Here is a 21,620-nt window from a genome sequence, read left to right on the forward strand (position 1 = left end):
TGTGCTGCCAGTAACACATTTGGGTTGTACTGGAGTATGGCGGCCTAACCACTCAAGACCTAGAAATGCAGATGTGACTACACTTATCCCCCACATCCTATAATCTCCCATGTTACACCCACAGGAATCCAAAAATCGCAGATATAAGGAGTAGTTTGGTGGGAGCTTGGTCTCTGTGCCTCCTTGCCATGGATAAACAATGTGTTTTTTTCTAAAACAAATGAAAAGTAATTTTTAAGGGTCAAAAAGTTTAGATGAGTTTTTTTCTTTACCTCAGAGTCAAATGCTAGAAAAAGAAATCACTTGTGACCATCGTGTTCTCTGCAGACCACATGCAATGAAAGAACAGATAAAGCAATTTGGCCGGGTGCCCTAGCAATACTGTAGAATTTAAAGGGTGCGGGATAAGGAGATTTGGGCTAGGGTGTGTAACAAAACATTGTAGGCAATATACAATTTACTACATATTTTTAAATCATTTTCAGTCAGTGGCATTTTATTCAAACATAGGGAAAACTTGTGTTTAAGCATGAAAAAAAGGCAACATCGCTTAAAAAATTGAGGTATTTTTTACAAGTAAAAAAATATACAAACTACTGTACATTACATGTACCTGTAAGAGCATCTACCGCAACAAATATTTGAGTATTTAAATTTATGTTTGTACATTACTAATAGTTATGCCAAACCGTTCACCTGATTATGACCTATTGCGCATGAGGAAGAGATGATTTTGGTCTTGGCCATTATTTTATTGTATCTGTAAAATTCATGTGGATTCATCTTTGATGTGGTGTTTTCCATGTTTACTCACAATTGTGGATTGAGTATGGAAATATATCTATATGACATTTGTATAGGTCTCCATGATCTGTTTTGGAGTCACATTATATTAATATTGGCAAATAACTAGTAGCATGCTTATTACATTCAAGTTAGTCATTAAAGAGTGAACAAACATGAAAAAAAATATTGTGCTAAACCATTGACATGTTGTTTTTAGTAATATAGATTGTAATGAAAATTGTCACTTCTAGGCTTAAGATTTCTAGTTTTCCCAGTATTACTGTAACTTTATTGGCATCTCTCTTAGGCTTCTTTCACTAATTTGTTGCCTGTGAGTCCTGTTTCGGTAACAGAGGATGTGAACTCATGGCTGTCTATTTGCCGAGAAAAAGCTACTGTGGCCCCATTTTCTGGTTCAGTTGGGGCCCTAAGAGTTGAACCTGCTCTAATCCCAGTTTTATGGAATGGTTAGCTGGTATTCTGTGAAGTAGTCAAAAGCACGTCCTATCACTCATTGCCCAGTTGCCTCATTTTAGTAGAGGCATTTGGCGTATCGCGTTTTTTCTATTGTCTTTGGAGAACACAAAAGGGTGAGGCCAAAGACTTTGCAAACCAGTCACGTTTTCAGATTCTGCAATGGGATGATGTCAGTTTGAGCATTGATACGCCAATGCGGTATTTTTATTTTTGTCTTTTAAGCCATAGCAAGTAATCTGTCCAGATCATCCTCTACTAAAGATACAAACAATGATGATGTATAGCAATGAACGTTAATAAATAGAACAGAACATATTTTAGGAATTTGCCACATTGTCTTCTCATTTTCTTCCAGCGCTTCTTCCTTTTTTTTATTACATCTTAGCAGGCATATTAACACCTTTCTACATTAGGTCAACCATACCCCATTTTCCATGATTGAATTATGACCCTGACTAGAAACTTTTCTTCAACGCCCTATACTGGAATCCATATATGGCAAAGGTTGTCTCTTTATAGGACGACGGCTTGTTAAACCCTGGTTGCTTCTATTTCAGCATCAGAAATAATTAGGTTGTCCTGCCATGAGTCTATGTAATATGTCGTGTATTACTTCCCCCTCTGTACAATGTAGAAAAACAGGGCAATGTGCCAACAGAAATAACACCATCTCTTGGGCAATTGCCTGTCCAAAAATAATTAGCAGCTGTCAATTTGATGTTTCCTTCTACTTTCCAAGGTATTGTGAATTAGTAAGGTTCAAGGAGACTTTTGAATTTTACAAAACAATAAGCTATTTTTTGGCACAGTTAAATACGTCATAATTGATAATTGTGTAGATTTTCTTTTAATATTTATGGACTGAATAGCTACAGAGCCATATAATGTCCTAGTCAATATGGCCAATACCATAGCATCATTTAGATGTGGTGCATAGGTAAAGAAAAGGATAAAAGTTAAAGTAGAGAAAAGGAATGACGCATGTTAGGCTGCAGACAATAATAATACTAAGTATCTAAACCTGACTATATGGGAAATATCATGGCAACATTTCTTAGAATCCTACACTTTTGTACAAGTCAACATTTATTGGTACAATACTGAGTCTCTAAGTCCTGGCTGTTGGCTCCTGCACACAGTAGCAAGATTGTCCAGAATAACTAGAATAAATCAATTCTCTCGTTGCCTTATGAGTGATAAAAAGAGCGCCATGCTTAGCAATTAAAATAAACCACCCTGCTTCTGTACTGGGATGGAATTATTACGCTCTAGCCATGTTAGCAGTCAGGTATAATCCAGCTCATAGGGTTTTGGTATTCCGCAAGAGTATTATTAGCTGTTTCATATCTACAGTATCTAATCTATCTATTATATATACACATATATGTAAGCATATCAATATGCTCAATATCCAAAAAGAGAGGCTATAGAAAAAGGTTACAGGAGGAAATTACACTTTACTATTGCATATGCCCAAATAAGGGCACCTTAATAATGCCACTTATTGGAAGATTGGTGCCGTTTTCTGGATGTTGCCTATTATAGACCTGGTTGATATCAAACTTGGATTTTCACCTTCAGACTGTGACGGTGTTGCTTCTATTCATATATATATATATATATATATATATATATATATATATATATATATATATACATACTATATATATACAGACACGCACTCAAACACTACAGTGCCAATCTACAAAACAACTAAATAACAAGACAGACCAAAATCCAGAGCTTGCATTTACTTCTGGCAAGATAACTTATACCATTGTGTCTTTGCGATTTGATTGCTTAAAGAAAATATTCCAGTCAAAATATGGTGAAACTCGATCTTTTATTTTCCATTTTCATATTCTGTGAGCAGAAATTGCAGAGCTTTATGTGGGCTGAATTTGTTTTCATTAAGGCTGTAATTTGATCAAATATGCACTGCAAAGACTAGATGGAACCACTGATAAAACACAAAGCAGGTTAGGAAAAATAATATAGTAATCAAAGTAACTTGACACATTTTCACAACAGCAGCAGATGGGGTCTTCCAAGGGTCAGGTTAGTTTGCTCTTCTAAACCTGTCGTGAAGAGATTTTCCCCCTTGTGTGTGGTTGGCTTTGTCTCCGTTCAGACTGCAGTAGACGTTAACAGAGATTCAGAGGACACCCTTGAGTATCTGTTGTCCATGTTGGCTTCTCTGCGTGGTTGGTAGACGCCCTCTTCTTTCAGTGGTTTTGCTGCATTGCAGATATTGAACTGAATGGCCACTGGACAACTGTGTGTGTTGTGTAAAGATGGTGATCTTCTGATGAAGAGAATCTACAATGAACTGTATGGACAAGCTTACATTGGGGTTTTATTTAATTTAATTAGCAGTATAGAAGTTGACTAACTCTTTTGTGTCAAACACCATACAAAGAAACAATACAACTAGCCTATTATTTTTTATACTTTTTATTAAAGACGTTTTCATACAATCAAGATAATCATATTGAGGATTTGATTTTACCTCCATGACCTAAGTCATGATATATATTCTGCATGACTTTGTCCTTATTTTGACCAGCACAGAGAGCATACACAATAGTATGTCAGGTTTATCGCCTTTAGTTAAACATAATGAGCATGATTCCCGATTATTGGGAATGCAGCACATAAAACCCAGAATGGGAAAAATTTGCAAGAAATTGTCATAATGCAGCAGAAATACAGTCATGCGCCAACCGTATTTAAATTTTTTACCATCATGTGATGGTCAGTGGACCTATCCAGTACCAGTCTAGTACCTAAAATAGCTCGTATTGCACCAAGATAAAAACCCCTAGTCATCACCGCAAAATAGCTGGTCTTTGAATGCGAAACTGGTGAGTAGAATACATGTAATTACACTCCAGGATTTTCCAAGTTCAATATTTTGGTCATACAGCCTTGTCTTCTTAATACGTTTGCTTTTTTTTAGTTTTGGTAGATTGGATTCACTTTTAGGTACCGTATATATTTTTTGTCATATTTTATTGAATTTTAGTAGACTAGACCATTTAATTATTCCTCTTTTCTACTCGTTTGATAAGAATTTTTGTAAATATTTCATTTTATTTTTAAAGCACTATTAATTTACCATAATCTATTATAAAACTATACAATATGACAAATTTATAGTATTTATGCAGCATGAAGAGTAAGTACAGTATACATTAGCTATATATTTTGGCGTGATTAAGCGCTCCTTCATAAAAACTGATTTCAACTTTGGACTTTGAAATGATAGCTCTCACAAAAAATGTATTGTACTATACGGGAAAAATGTATATTTCCAAGAAATATTTTATGTATTTATGTTGCTGACTTGTTAGTCACAGAAATCTATTATTCATGGAGTACATCATAGAGTTGATAAAAAATTCTTCGGGGGTCAAGCAAATACAAAAAAATTTCATATAATATGACTAGAAATATTTTTTGAGAAAATTAACTTTTTTTGTAGAAATGAATTAACGTACAATGAATTCTTTAGCTACTAAACATTCAGCGATATTGTTTTGCTGGTGATTATGTACACTAGAGGTTTTAAATCCTGTGCCTTTTATTAGGTAAAGGAGTTAAGGTACACAAAAAGCTGTAACCCTTTAGAACACCAGAATATGGTTGTAACGCATGGGGGACAAATCCAAAATTTAGCGTAAGAAATCTAACACAATAATAATGAATCATAAGTTGTGAGTTACGCAACAGAATAAAAAACCTTTAACTATCCATCTATATGTAAAATTGATCATGTTAAAATAGAAGAGATAGTAGTAAAAAATAGGAATAGGAAGTTGGCTTCATTTTCAAACAAGATTCCAGGAATGTATTTTATTAAAATCTATACTAATGTGAAGGAAAGTCCTAGAGAGACTTCTGACTTAGGTATTAAAATAGTATTAGTGCTAGAGAAATTACTGACCTAGGTATTAAATTAGTTTTAGTCCTAGAGAGTCTACTGACCTAGGTATTGCATTGCTATTAGTCCTAGAGAGTCTACTGACCTAGGTATTACATTTGTAAGTCCTAGAGAGTCTACTGACCTAGGTATTACATTAGTTTTAGTCCTAGAGAGTCTACTGACCTAGGTTTTACATTAGTTTTAGTCCTAGAGAGTCTACTGACCTAGGTGTTACATTAGTTTTAGTCCTAAAGAGTCTACTGACCTAGGTATTAAATTAGTATTAGTCCTAGAAAGTCTACTGACCTAGGTATTAAATTAGTATTAGTCCTAGATAGTCTACTGAACTAAGTATTACATTAGTTTTAGTCCTAGAGAGTCTACTGACCTAGGCATTAAATTAATATTAGTCCTAGAGAGTCTACTGATCTAGGTATTACATTAGTTTTAGTCCTAGAGAGTCTACTGACCTAGGTATTAAATTAGTATTAGTACTAGAGAGTCTACTGACCTAGGTATTGCATTAGTATTAGTCCTAGAGAGTCTACTCACCTTGGTATTACATTAGTATTAGTCCTAGAGAGTCTACTGACCTAGGTATTAAATTAGTTTTAGTCCTTGAGAGTCTACTGACCTAGGTATTACATTAGTTTTAGTCCTAGAGAGTCTACTGACCTAGGTATTACATTAGTTTTAGTCCTAGAGAGTCTACTGACCTAGGTATTACATTAGTTTTAGTCCTAGAGAGTCTACTGACCTAGGTATTACATTAGTATTAGTCCTAGAGAGTCTACTGACCTAGGTATTACATTAGTATTAGTCCTAGAGAGTCTACTGACCTAGGTATTACATTAGTATTAGTCCTAGAGAGTCTACTGACCTAGGTATTACATTAGTATTAGTCCTAAAGAGTCTACTGACCTAGGTATTACATTAGTATTAGTCCTAGAGAGTCTACTGACCTAGGTATTACATTAGTTTTTGTCCTGGAGAGTCTACTGACCTAGGTATTACATGTAATGAATCTACTACAAAAGGCAAAAGAAAATAAACTATCCATATGAGTGTAAAAATACAATACGTAATTGTTTGTTATATTCATTACTATGCATAATATGACATCCATAAACCCTGAGTACAAAGCTGAAGGAAGTTTGTCCTATTATTGTTTGACTCACTCAGATACGTATAGCTAAACATATACATACACAGATGCCAACTTGCCAACAGCCAAAAATTCCAGTTTTCTGGACTGATACTGCAATGAACACAGTAGTTATTTTTTGTGTAAAATAGAAGTGAAGCATTTATAAGCCAATTACAGTTTTCTGGTTCTTTAAGTCCAGCATATTAGCAGTGGTTGTTGGACCTATGTCAGATGTTAGACAGAATTCTAGCCACGTTTCTTGACCATCGAAGGTAGATTATGGTAATAATCTATCTACTGTAGAATACAGATTTTCCTGTTTTCGGCAAATAGAGACCTTATATATTCATCGATAGTGTTTGTTAATTTGTAATTTATAATAAGATCCCTTAGTGTTGAAGCCTTAAATTTTTTTGTTCAGTTGTAGTTATTATTTCTCTTTCTCTGCGGTACTCTAGGTGTTACAATTCTCCTTCATCTGACTCTTATTCACACATTGTACATGTTACCGTTCATTACCTCTGTACGGAGTACTGGCAACATTTTACTATTGTATACAGCATTATGTTTACAGCATATACAGACTGAGTGGGAGAGACCCTAATAAGACTATATATATATATATATATATATATATATATATATATATATATATATATATATATATATATATGGAAAAAAATAGGCAGCACTCAAATTAAATATGAAAAAAGTGGATACTTTACTGATCCTCAGATGGCAACGTTTCAACGGTGACCCGTCTTTGTCAAGGCTTGACAAAGACGGGTCACCGTTGAAACGTTGCCATCTGAGGATCAGTTAATTATCCACTTTTTTCATATTTAATTTGAGTGCTGCCTATTTTTTTTCCTTTTGTCATTTTGGCTGTTTGGACACTGCTGAATAGGTTTTGCACCTGCTGTATTATTTTGGTAGTGCTGCCCTTTTTTCTTGATTTATATATATATATATATATATATATATATATATATATATATATATATATACAAATGACAGAGATTGTCCTGTCCCGTAGGTGAATGCCGTATCTTTCAGACCCCCTTTTTGGAAAAACCGAAATAAGGTAGATCGACCCACCTCCAGTCTGTCTTATTTTAGTCTATGGAAGATAAACAATGAGCTAAACTAGCAAATAAATAAAGAGCCTTAGGTTCCCCACTCCTGTACTGGAGTAACACATACAAAGACATTACACTTGCGGCAAAGCAGTATAAATATCATTGTGAGACCATAACAAATAGGTAAAAGGATCTAAAGACAAAGATATGTATAATAATTTCTTGTAGGATAATGAGGAATTATGGAAATTGTTAAAAATTAAGTGTTATGTATTACTTCAAAGGCATTCTGGAATATTTTATACATTATCATCAAATCCAGTTTCGTTAGTTTTTGGACAAATTCTTGTTCAGATGACAGTTTATTCCTTCCAACCTCTCATACACATGCACGCTCAGCGCAGTTTGTACATGTCTTCTCAATGGAAGAGGCAAATACAGCGCCTTTCTCTTTTGAGAGCCAAAGGAATTAGGTATGTTGAAATTTAATTTTCCCCAGACATGGGCGGATTCAGCTGACCTTCATCTAATATATACAATCATGATCAACTTTAGAAAAAAAAAAAAAATAATAAAAAGATATGTTCACAAAGAAGTCAGGCTGTCTGACCTGTTTATCTGTATTGTATCTCCAACTTTGTTTTTTTCATCTTCATTTATGTTTTAATTTATTAATCTGTAATAACAGAAAAGGACACGTTACATGCTATTTTACCAGTCTGAGTGACATACTATCACCTTGCATATTGTACAAAAGTAGCTAGGTAGGCTGTAATATCTAATGGAACTCAGGATCAATTGTCTATGAGGCTATTTAGGGACAAAACAATTATTTTTGTATAATGGATAAATGATCTGGTATTGTCCATATAATCTATCAGTAACCGATTTATACATATTATCTTTAAGCTTAATTATTGAGACCAAGGTAGCAATCATTGTGTTCAATGTGCCTAGTAGTGAAACACTGTTATTGAACCCCAAATTCACATCTAATTTTACAATAATGAATATTAGCAATTTTTAGAGCTGGCACTATACCCAGGGAGGTGAAGTAATACTCGATTTGTTTGTTTTTTAAAACAATATCAGAGTGTGGTTAAAAGTTTTACCTTTGCTGCTGCAGGAAGCTGCGGGTCCCAGGCAGGGAGGAGGGGGTGTTCGGCGGTGCAAAGCTGCAGCGGGCCCCAGGCTTTCACAAAATGTCAGGAGTACCCGCACTGTCCATCCTTTTCAATGCGATGGACTTCGGGAAAATGTCCGCCAGAGACAGCACAAGCATGGTTTGAGATCTCTGCGCCAAAGATTTTGTGAAAGCCCCCAGCGCATAACAGCCCCTCCTTTCAGCCTGGTGTCCGCAGCAATGCTCCACTCCTGCTGCCACCATCAGCTTCCTACGCAGCGATCCTACCTCCTGGGATGCCGCTCCACCTCAGCACCTCCCCGGTTGCTACATTCGGATTGTAGGACTCACCTCCATTTTCTCCGATATTTTTTTGCGAAAAAAGTGTGTCTTATAACCCGTTTAGTGGTTTTTGATCAAAAAGTGCAAAAGTCGTCTAACCACGTTATACTATACCTTTAATATGGATGGTCCCTAACCACTAAATGTCCATCCTCTCCATGTGCCAAACCAGGTCTCATCTGTATGGGGAGTGAAAAGGAAAGATGAGTGAATAAGGGTACTGAGCCCTGTAGAGGGACACAGCCTCCAATAAGTACTACAAAAGGAAAAAATAGGGCCCACATACCTTTAGAATTAAATTAGGGTATTTGTGCTAATATGCAAACATTCACATACACAATGCATCAGAATACTGTGATTGATAAACACACTTTGCCACCCATCTTACACTCACAATGTTTTCTTTGTGAGCTATGTCTTGTCTCATTTTCACTCCCCATTCAGATGAAGCCTAGTTTGGCAGATGAAGTGGTAGACTATTTAGTGGTTAGAGATCGTTATAAGAAAACCGATAACCCAAACAAAACCAATAGAAGTCAATGGGGACCCAAACATAGTCAGGGATAGGGAGCTGCAAAAGGAAGCTAAATGAGGGTCAGGGCCCCGTCACACATAGCGATGCACCAGCAATCCCGACATCGATATGACCTTGTCAGGATCGCTGGTGTGTCGCTACATGATCGCTGGTGAGCTGCCAAAGAGGCAGCTTCACCAGCGATCAGCACCAGCGACAGGGGGTCGCTTAGTTACCCACTGTGTACCTTAGTTACCAGCATGCTGGTGCAGGGAGCTGGTAACCAAGGTAAACATCGGGTTTCTAAGCGGCGCGCGGCACTTAGAAACCCAGTGTGTACCTTGGTTGCCAGCTCCCTGCACCAGCGCACTGGTAACTAAGGTACACATCGGGTTTCTAAGCGCTGCGCGCCGCTTAGAAACCCTGTGTTTACCTTAGTTACCAGCGCCAGCTCGCTGATCGCTGGTCTCCCGCCTGTCACACGCAGCGATGCGTGCTGGCCACCGGGAGACCAGCGATCAAAAAAATGTCCTGGCCATTCCAGGACGATCAGCGATAACCGGCAGAGGGGCCAGTCGCTGGTAAGTGTCACGCACAGCGATCTCGCTGGTGAGATCGCTGTTGTGTCACAAAACTTGTGACTCGGCAGCGATCTCACTAGTGAGATCGCTATGTGTGACGGGGGCTTAAGAGAAGAACAGATGCCCTGCAAACAAATGTGGATAGGGAAATAATTTAAAATAGCACAGGACAAAAAAAAAGAAAAAATAATCTTGAACCAGGAGGCGGAGATCCTAGCTGAGGAGGAGGTGGAAGAGGCAAGGAAAAAGGAATCTAACACTGTTTTTTTTTTTGGGGGGGGGGGGCTTTGTTTTTGTTATGGAACTGACTTAAAAGGATAGAGAATTTTAAAAAAAATTAAAATCTAAGGCTGGTTTCACACTTGCGTTTTTTTGTGCTGCTTTTTAGCGCAAAAAAACGCATGTGTTTTTTCCCCTATACTTTAACATGGGTGCGCATATGTGCGCATACATATGCGCACGTACGCGTTTGTATGCACATGCGTTTTTTTGCAGTGTGCGCTCGGGGGCACAAAATGCATCCTGTTGCATTTTTTGTGCGTCCGACTTGCCCCCAAAAAACGCATGCGCACGCAATGCGTTTTTTACAGCAAAACACCCATTAAAGTCTATGGGTGCGCATACGTGCGAATTGTAATGCGCACGTACGCGCAAAAAAACATGCGTTTTTAAAAAAAATGCACCAAAACCGGTAAAAAATCGCACACAAACGCATGATGCGTTTTTTCATGCGTTTGTGTGTGCAAAAAGCGCGCAGCAAAAAAATGCAAGTGTGAAAGTAGCCTAAAACTAGGAGATGGAGGTAGAGGTTGAGGTGGTGGTGAAAGAGGTAGACAGTATTGGTTTTGTGGTGGTATTTTTTTGGGGGGTACTCTGAAAATGCAGTATAATAATATGCTGGCAACTATCTCTCTGTATACATGTTGTATAATACTCAGTACTTTTTTGGGTTGAAAACAATGAGGAGAGCAATAAATAGGGAACGTGGCCGTGTTGCTTGTGGCAGTGATGTAGCTGCTGCAGAGAGAGAGAGGATGTGGTCGATCTGTGCCTGCTACATGCCCAAATGAAACACCTTCATCTGGTGCATGCAAGCGATAGGATGTTCTGTGTAGTTTCGTGGGAAAGAGTACCGCTGGACAAATGGTGAGGCCAAAAGAATTAGAGGTGGTTTTAGATTGGATGGTTTAGAGTGCCTTCAGTTCCTTTGCTTTATCTTCCACACGGTCCCCTGCTGAAAGCGTAGAATTTGCACCTTGTCCCATGGTGGCTGTGGTTCCACAGGTCATCCACCTAGCATTGCCCACAATTATAAGAGATTGAATGCACTGTTGCCCAACCACTTATTCTGTTGGAGTATAAGTACGTGGGGGGTTAGTGCAAAAGGTCAGCAGACCACGGATGCACATCTCTCATGATGATGATAAAACACAGGTGCCAACTGTTGCAACTTTCTACTGGGTGTAGTTCGACAAGGAATGTAGGTGTGAAGACTGGGTGGAACATCAAGCGGAGGATTATTATTATACATTTTTTTTAGGGCACTATTGATTCCATGGTGCTGTACATGAGAAGAGGTTGCATACAAAACACAAATAGAAATTACAATGAACAAACTAATAGTGACAGACAGGTACAGAAGGGAGTAAGACCCTACCTTTGCAGGCTAGTGGAAAAGGAGACAGTAGGTTCAGAGGCTGCAACAGCTCTAATGTTGGTGATGTGGCAGCAGGGTCATTGCTGGCTGAAAGCAGTTCTGAAGACATGGGTTTTCAAGATCCTCTTGAAATTTCTGAATATAGTAGATAATCGAATGTGTTGGGCCACAGGATGGGGGACACTTGGGAGAAGTCTTGATGGCGATTGGATGACGAATGTAATATTGTGAAGGAGAGAAGGAGGTCTTGAGAGGACCAGAAATTAGGTTGTGGGAGAGATTGTGAGATTAGTTCAGGGATATATGATGGAGAAAGATTATGTATGGCTTTGTAAGTCAGTGTTAGTAGCTTGAAGTGGCTACATTGTGGAATTTGGAGACAATGAAGAGATTTGCAGAGGGGAGAAGCAGAGGAGTTGCATGAGCAAAAGTAGATTAGTAGGGTAGCAGAGTAACGAACAGACTGGAGAGGTGTGACGATGCAATGGGAGATAAAGAGGTCCTAGACCCACATGGAGTCAAAGCCAATCTGAGTGATGAGGGAGAGGAAAAGGTAAAAGTCACGCTGCCCAGCAAACGAGGGAGCAGGGTACAAAAGTGCCAAGACTGGCCCCTAGCAATTAAGTTGGCTGCTACTGTGCCCTAAGCTGCTACAAAGCGCTGATGCTGGCCCCTAGCCATTAAGTAGAACTCTACTGTGCAGATGGCCACTAGCTTTTTCTCTGTTCATATTGCCTCCTCCTACTACTACACTTAATCCAGTGTCTTTTTACCTGGTCTGAAAGTGTGGGAAAGAGCTGTGGATGGGGGTCAAAGAACAGACATATGAATGGTTGGTGCTGCTGAACCTCAAGCCCGAACTCTTGGTGTGCGATAACAGGCAAAATCTTGTAGCAAATCTAGGTCTAGCCGGTTTGACGCACATCCCTTGACTGTCATATGTGTTTAATTTGGTGGTGCAAAGTTTCCTTAAAAATTGCACAGATCTGTCAGAGCTGCTGCTGAAATTGTGGGCCTTCTCTACGGACTTTCGGCGTTTTCACCCTGCTGCTGTTCACCTGTCTGCTTCAGCTTCATGCAATGTAACCACAAGATGGAGCTCTACCTTGCACATGCTGGATAGACTGTGTGAGCAACACCAGGTGATACTGGAGTTTGAGCTTCAGTAAGCACGGTTGGCTCACTCTGCGGAACAATACCATTTCACAACCAACAAGTGTCTCCATGCGGGGTATGTGTGCCGTGTTGCGCTGCTTTGAGTACTCCACGAACATGGCCAGCATTGATGATGCCATCATCAGTGTTAGTATCCTACTTCTATGGCTTATAGAATAAAAAAAGCTTCAGGGGATGATGGATGAGATGGAGGTACAGGAGGAAGAGAAGAAGGAACATGGACTATTCACACCATTATTAGAAACGCAAAAATAGGAAAGACGTGGAGGTACAGGAGGAAGAGGAGAAGGAACATGGACTATTCACACCATTATTAGAAACCCAAAAATAGGAAAGACGTAAAAAAAAAATATATATATATATATCCTAAAGTTAATTACCCTAAAATTCAACGTAATACAATATATATCAAAATATGGTTAAATATAAAATTAAATTTATCCGCCCAACCTAAAAGAAAAAGAAAGAATGGATACCCCTCAAATTTAGTGAACCTAAAAACCAGGAGACAGTATTAGACCACCAACGAAAAAAAAAAAAAAAAATATATATATATATATATATATATTAATAAATTAAATATATTAATATTAAGACAGGGAAATTTGGTTTGATAGAAATAATGCCTTTACTGAAATTATTGGCAACAAAAAGTGCTTAAAAAGGTGCACCACAAAATATAATTACAAAAAGAAAAAATGAGCATTAAATAATAAAATACATATCCGGGAAAAACGTTAAAAACACTCAATCTGGGGTAAAAAAACCCCATATATATAAATCACATTATTTCCACATAAATTATTTCACCCTGATTAAATTACATGTTGAATTAGTTATACAAATTTATGTTACAAAAATATATTTCTCTATCCAATAAATACAAATGAGCCAAATAATTCAAATAGCTAAAAATGAGAGCATATAAATAATAATTACTGTACCACAATTGATATACCAGAAAAAAGCAAAAATAGAACGTATAAAGTACACAAATACTATTGAACCAAATGATCAGCCTGTAGGGCATAAGATTAAGGTTCCAATATTCTGTAAGCATGTACAGCATGAAATATTACCTAATCAAAGTGACGGTCCTGGAAGGTTGTGGATGCACGCCCTGACGCATGTTTTGGTAGACTCCCCTGACGAAATCTTCCATTGCCCCATCTCCACATTGTCAGAGAGAATCAAGGGGCTCTATCATATAACAGCAGATGATCGACCTGTGCTGCAGAAATGGGGGGATGCTGACTGTAATGTGTACAGGGGGATTTCCACCCTGGCAAGCTTGACTACATGCTGATGTTACAACAGCATATGACATATACCTAGTCTTCAAGTTATGTTGGTGCTTGTGCACAATAGCATGCCGTCTTTAAAGTCCCTATGTCATTGTGGAAATGAAGCCCTTTTATTTTTTACTTAAGAGCTTTCCATTTATAATAATACTAAACCATGTTCTATAGCATTTCTGTAGCTGCTTTTACCTAGCTTGTTTTTCTCTGGTAATTTGCTGATATTTTCTAGCTATGACTACTTGTGTTAGAGATGTAACACCCGTACCCCAGCAGTTCTACTCAACCATTTACTGCCATAGATACAGAATCTTTAGTTATTATAGTTTTGTGTCTTCTATTCCTGCTGCTTGTTCATGTTCTCGTGTATGACTGTGTCTGTAAATATTATTTGAAATTTTGAGCATATATATAATCACTTTATGGGTACATCCTAATTTGACTGTTGTACACATATCTGTTCTGCTTGCTACTATTTGCCAGGTGAACATAAATATCTCGTGAGGTACATCACATAAATACACCATGAAGGTATTGTGTGAATCAGAAATAAATCAGGACCTATAGTGTGGAAAAATCGCATATAATAGCAAAAACTGGAAAAACGCGACCAAAATCCAAATATACAAAAGTATAACAGTTTATTTAGAATATACAGATACATGGAGGGGGGAAAAGGTTACCCCAAAAAGGGATCGCTCAAAGGGTCAAAACATACATATTGTATATGTTAAACATGAAGGCAAATAGATAAGGTGATCACAGATAGACCAGTGTATCATAAATGTGCAAAGAAAAATATATATCACATAGTAGATAATAAACAGGCTAAATAGCAATCATTATCAGGCCAAAAGGCCATATAAGCAGATGATACCAAATCTATTATCAGTGTCCAGCCAAAAAGGTTAGGTCAGTATACCGTACAGTAACCCACACCCCAAATAGTTTTGTAGACCGACAAATACCTGAAGTGATCACAGCGGGTAGGAGCTGGATCCAAGAGCGTCACCCCACGCTATCTGTGATCACCTTATCTATTTGCCTTCATGTTTAACATATACAGTATGAATGTTTTGACCCTTTGAGTGTCCTTTTTTTCCAACTTGTGCCTTTTTGGGGTAACCTTTTCCCTCCTCCATGTATCTGTATATTCTAAATAAACATTGTTATACTTTTGTATATTTGGATTTTGGTCGCGTTTTTCCAGTTTTTGCTATTTGCCAGGTGAAATAAAATGTACTTTCTCTTTACTAGTGGTATATGAAAGCGATGCTAGTCATGAGATGTAAATCTACTGATGGCTATGAAAATGGCTTCCATGGTCTACTTTTTTTTAGAAAAACAATGATATGTAAATAATACATTTTTTTCTCTTTTAGTACACTCAACAATAACAACATCACAAGAATCCCACTCACAAGTTTCAATCATATGCCAAAGATTCGCACATTGTAAGTATTTTTATCCATAATTTCTGATTTTTTTGTAATAGTGTTGAATATAGTTATCTTTCCTTATACAGTATCATATACCTGTGTAAATAGTCACATATATATATTGTGGTAGATCAGCTCACTCATCGGTACACGGAGGTAGACACAGGAACACTGGTGAACTTTAAGAACATCCTTTGGTTTATTATAGGCAGCATAAACCAAGCTGAAGTAAAAGAAACACGGCCCTCTGGGTAAAAACAGCAAAACAAAGCAAAGTGGTAGCACTAAGCACAGTCCTATTGGTAGCGGGGTTCCTCCTGCTCACAATTAGCAAAACACACACGGTTCAGGTTGGTTCCGGCACAACCACTTCTCTGGAGTATTCCTCTACAGAAACTGAACATTGACTGCCTTTGGAAGCTAGCTTTTTAAGCACCAGACAACTTCCTGGGCTGGAGATAAGGTGGACAACCTCCCACCCACTCTATGGTTGTCCACAAAAAAAAAAAACAGCACATTATATAAAATAGCTGTTAACCCCTTGCAGCACTTAATGTGGTGGAGGAAAATCTTAGGGTTTCACCGACTCCATTAAGCACAGCAAAACATATTTTATATATATATATATATATATATATACACAGTCATATGTAAAAGTTTGGCACCCCTATTAATGTTAACCATTTTTCTTTTTAACAATTTTGGTTTTTGCACAGCTATTTCAGTTTCATATATCTAATAACTGATGGACTCCGTTATATTTCTGGATTCAAATGAGGTTTATTGTACTAACAGAAAATGTGCAATCTGCATTTTAACAAAATTTGACCGGTGCAATAGTATGGGCACCTCAACATAAAAGTGACATTAATATTTCGTAGATCCTCCTTTTGCAAAAATAACAGCCTCTAGTCGCTTCCTGTAGCTATTACTGAGTTCCTGGATCCTGGATGAAGGTATTTGTGACCATTCCTGTTTACAAAACAATTCCAGTTCAGTTAAGTTTGATGGTCGCCGAGCATGGACAGCCCGCTTCAAATCATCCCACAGATGTTCAATGATATTCAGGTCTGGGGACTGGGATGGCCATTCCAGAACATTGTAATTGTTCCTCTGCATGAATGCCTGAGTAGATTTGGAGCGGTGTTTTGGATCATTGTTTTGCTGAAATATCCATCCCCTGCGTAACTTCAACTTCGTCACTGATTCTTGCACATTATTGTCAAGAATCTGCTGATACTGAGTTGAATCCATGTGACCCTCAACTTTAACAAGATTCCCGGTGCCGGCATTGGCCACACAGCCCCAAAGCATGATGGAACCTCCACCAAATTTTACTCTGGGTAGCAAGTGTTTTTCTTGAAATGCTGTGTTTTTTAGCTTCCATGCATAACGCCTTTTTGTATGACCAAACAACTCAATCTTTGTTTCATCAGTCCACAGGACCTTCTTCCAAAATGTAACTGGCTTGTCCAAATGTGCTTTTGCATACCTCAGGCGGCTCTGTTTGTAGCGTGCTTGCAGAAACGGCTTCTTTCGCATCACTCTCCCATACAGCTTCTCCTTGTGCAAAGTGCGCTGTATTGTTGACCGATGCACAGTGACACCATCTGCAGCAAGATGATGCTGCAGGTCTTTGGAGGTGGTCTGTGGATTGTCCTTGACTGTTCTCACCATTCTTCTTCTCTGCCTTTCTGATATTTTTCTTGGCCTGCCACTTCTGGGCTTAACAAGAACTGTACCTGTGTTCTTCCATTTCCTTACTATGTTCCTCACAGTGGATACTGACAGGTTAAATCTCTGAGACAACTTTTTGTATCCTTCCCCTGAAAAGCTATGTTGAATAATCTTTGCTTTCAGATCATTTGAGAGTTGTTTTGAGGAGCCCATGATGCCACTCTTCATAGGAGAATCAAATAGGAGAACTACTTGCAAGTGGCCACCTTAAATACCTTTTCTCATGATTTGATACACCTGGCTATGAAGTTCAAAGCTCAATGAGGTTACAAAACCAATTTAGTGCTTCAGGAAGTCAGTAAAAAGTAGTTAGGAGTTTTCAAATCAAGAAAATGATAAGGGTGCTCATACTTTTGCACCGGTCAAATTTTGTTTAAATGCAGATTGCACATTTTCTGTTAGTACAATAAACCTCATTTGAATCCAGAAATATAACTGAGTCCATCAGTTATTAGATATATGAAACTGAAATAGCTGTTGCAAAAACCAAAATTGTTATAAAGAAAAAAGGTTAACATTAATAGGGGTGCCCAAACTTTTACATATGACTGTATATATATATATATATCAGTTTTGACCTACGGGTTTATTCATGTGCTGTAATATCTATTGTCTGTAGAAGTCCCCTCTATAATGTAAAGTGCTGCTGAGGAATATGTTGGCGCTATAGATATAAAATTATTATTATTATTACCATTCAAAAGTTTAAGGTCACCCAGACAATTGTATGTTTTTCATGAAAACTCATACTTTTATTAATCAAATGAGTTGCCAAGTGAATTTAAAATCTAGTCCCGAAATTGTCAAGGTTCGAATAAAAGATTTTTATTTGAAATAATAATTTTCTCCTTCAAACTTTGGTTTCGTCAAAGAATGCTCCCTTTGCATCAATTGCAGACCTTTGGCATTCTAGCAGTTAATTTGCTGAGGTAATCTGGAGGAATTTCACCCCATGCTTCCAGAAGCCTCTCCCACAAGTTGGTTTGGCTTGATGGGCACTTTTTGCATACCATTCAGTCAAGCTGATGCCACAACAGCTCAATGGGGTTGAGATCTGGTGACTGCGCTGGCCACTCCATTACAGATAGAATACCAGCTGCCTGCTTCTTCCCTAAATAGTTCTTGCATAATTTGGAGGTGTGCTTTAGGTCATTGTCCTGTTGTAGGATGAAATTGGATCCAATCAAGCACTGTCCATAGGGTATGGCATGGCGTTGCAAAATGGAATGATAACCTTCCTTATTCAAAATCCCTTTTCCCTTGTATAAATCTCCCACTTTACCAGCACCAAAGCAACCCCTGACCATCACATTACCTCCACCATGCTTGACAGATGGCAACAGGCACTCTTCCCGCATCTTTTCAGTTGTTCTGTATCTCACAAATGTTCTTCTGTGTGATCCAAACACCTCAAACTTGGATTCGTCTATCCATAACACTTTCAATGTCTGTGTTCTTTTGCCCATATTAATCTTTTCCTTTTATTAGCCAGTCTCAAATATGGCTTTTTCTTTGCCACTCTGCCCTGAAGACCAGCATCCCAGAGTTGCCTCTTCACTGTAGACGTTGACACTGGCGTTTTGCGTGTACTATTTAATGAAGCTGCCAGTTGAGGACCTGTGAGGCGTCGATTTCTCAAACTACAGATTCTAATGTACTTGTCTTGTTGCTTAGTTGTGCAGTGGGGCCTCCCACTTCTCTTTCTACTCTGGTTAGAGCCTGTTTGTGCTCTCCTATGAAGGGAGTAGTACATACCTTTGTAGGAAATCTTCAATTTCTTGGCAATTTCTCACATGGAATAGCCTTCATTTCTAAGAACAAGAATAGACTGTCGAGTTTCATAGGAAAGTTCTTTTATTCTGGCCATTTTGAGAGTTTAATGGAACCAACAAATGTAATGCTCCAGATTATCAACTAGCTTAAAGCAAGGTCATGTTTATAGCTTCTCTAATCAGCCAAACTGTTTTCAGCTGTGTTAACATATTTGCACAAGGGTTTTCAATGTTATTCTAACCATCCATTAGCCTTCTTACACAGTTAGCAAACTCAAGGGACCATCACTGGAGTGATGGTTGTTGGAAATGGGCCTCTATATACCTATGAAGATATTGCATTACAAACCAGATGTTTGCAGGTAGAATAGTCGTTTTACCACATTAACAATGTATAGAGTGTATTTCTGAATCATTTAGCTTCATTTGAAAAAACTGTGCTTTTCTTTCAAAAATAAGGACATTTCTAAGTGACCCTAAACTTTTGAACGGTAGTGTATGTGTATATATATATATATATATTAGTTTACTCTAGACAATGCAGTGAGTGCTGCCTAGTATCCATGCTGTATACCAATCGTGTTCTGAATGAGGGAAGTCAACACCACAACCTCTATCTTCTAATCTGCAGTATTCAAAAATAGGACCTGAAAAATTAGTTTCTGTATGGCATTTTAAAGCCTAGGATATCGAGCTAGTGCTCCTCTCTTTTAATATTCTAGTAGTGTAAGGAGATAGACCGGACGGCGGGTACGTGCATGCCGGGTCCGAAACTGGAAAGGCTGCATCCTTTGTTCCCGGGGAGAAGCCTGAGAGAGGCTGACCTTCCCCTGCTGCAGTAGGGAAGGAGGAGGGAGACGGAGCTTCCTGCTCACCGTGGAGAGTTGGGAAAGCACACACAGCAGCAGGGGGATAAAAGGGAGAAGCGCGCCAAAAAGGTCAGTCTGGCGCCGGCACAGAGCAGTGCGGAGGACAGTGCAGAGAGCAGCGTGCAGAGCAGAGAACAGCACGCTCTGCTTCCCCCACCATAAATTACTTGTTTGGTGATGGGCTGTATAGAATGAGCCCCCATTGCCTGTAGAGCGGAGCCATGCCAGCAGAGCCATGCCATCAGAGCAGAACTAAGCCGACTCGACGGGATAGTGAGTACCGCACACGCTCTGCCTAAGAGTGACCCCCTACTTGACGGACCCCTGCATACAGCTCCACCATTTGTGGATGACTGACTGTCAGCTCTCTGTTACCCTCCACGCTAGGAGGTGACCCTAGTGAAGGCAGAGATTGCACTGTGAGTGCGACACACAGAGAAAGCGAGACAGATGGCTAGAACAGAGCCTCGCAATCAAGGAATTGTGTACACCGCAGAGCGAAGTCCCGTTCCGGTGATTCCCCCACACTAGACTTGGTACCGTGCTAGATACGTTTGAGCATGGGAAATCTTCGTGCTTCCCAGAGACTTCGCCGAGACGTCCTGCGCCGCTGTTGTGGTGCCACCCTTGGATCCCCACCTGTCACAGACCTCACCGAGACATCACGTGCCGCTGTTGTTGTTGCCACTGTTGGAACCCGGAGGAGCTGCACCCAAGAACACTACAGACAGATAAGTTTCACCTCTTTATTACTGAACTTTCGTTCGTCCCTGACCTATTCTGCCACTCTACCAGTTCTTCCCCCATTCCTTATCATCACCCTACAATCCCTCACTCCCTGCCTGGAGTACATTCCTCTGTAAATAAACCTGTTAACCCTTGCTCTGCTTGCGTCCCGTCACTGCATCCCGTGTTCCTGCTTGTTGTCTTACAGTAGTGCGCCACATGAGTGCCAGGAATAAGCGGCTGAGTGGCGTAAAATAAGTGGGTAGTACTGGTTTGAATTAAAGTAATCTTTAAACCACTCAAGTGTTTGGAGCAGATCTCTATTTCAACCCCAGTACACATTTCTTTAGCTTCCTCTGAAAATTTTCTCCCTGTATTCTGTTTTCTTCAGCCACATTTTATTCTTACTCCAATCCCTTCCAGTTTTTTCATTAACCCCACATTTTTCTTCTTCTCCTGTCTTTGATGATTCTCTATTTGATGAATATAGGGAACTCCACTAAATTGTCTTTCTCAAGGCCTCACATGACCACTACAAGTACTGTATACATATCCATGGGAAAGTCAGGACATTTAGTACAGTCATCTAAAATATATATCTAGCTTTTCAAAATAAAATTTATTTTGGCTGTTCCAATGAGAAGAACTGTTGTCTGCTAATTTCTTTTGAGTATTTGTCATCTTACATGTACATACTTCGCCAGTTGTTCACACATGGTCAAAATTGTTCGTACCCCTCATTTAATGACAGAAAAACCCACAATGGTCACAGAGATAACTTGAATCTGACAAGAGTAATAATAACTAAAAAATCTATGAAAATGAGCAAATGAAAGTAAGACATTGCTTTTCAACCAAGCTTCCACAGAATTAAAAAAAAAAAATAAAACTCATGAAATAGGCCTGGACAGAAATGATAGTACCCTTAACTTAATATTTTGTTGCACAACCTTTTGAGGCAATCACTGCAAT

General features: G+C 38.7%; 1 protein-coding gene across 2 annotated transcripts in view; it reads left to right on the plus strand.

Moving 5' to 3' along the window:
- Positions 1-21,620, plus strand: part of SLIT3 (slit guidance ligand 3) — a 1,050,869-nt gene that overhangs the window by 682,839 nt on the left and 346,410 nt on the right. For both annotated transcript variants that reach the window (XM_073573732.1, XM_073573731.1), the window contains exon 7: positions 15,488-15,559. In XM_073573732.1, coding sequence (XP_073429833.1) covers positions 15,488-15,559 — 72 coding nt within the window. The remainder of the gene's footprint in view (positions 1-15,487; positions 15,560-21,620) is intronic.

The sequence above is a fragment of the Dendrobates tinctorius genome, unplaced genomic scaffold, assembly GCF_039654945.1.
Source record: "Dendrobates tinctorius isolate UK_male_01 unplaced genomic scaffold, ASM3965494v1 ptg000036l, whole genome shotgun sequence".
NCBI lineage: Eukaryota > Metazoa > Chordata > Amphibia > Anura > Dendrobatidae > Dendrobates > Dendrobates tinctorius.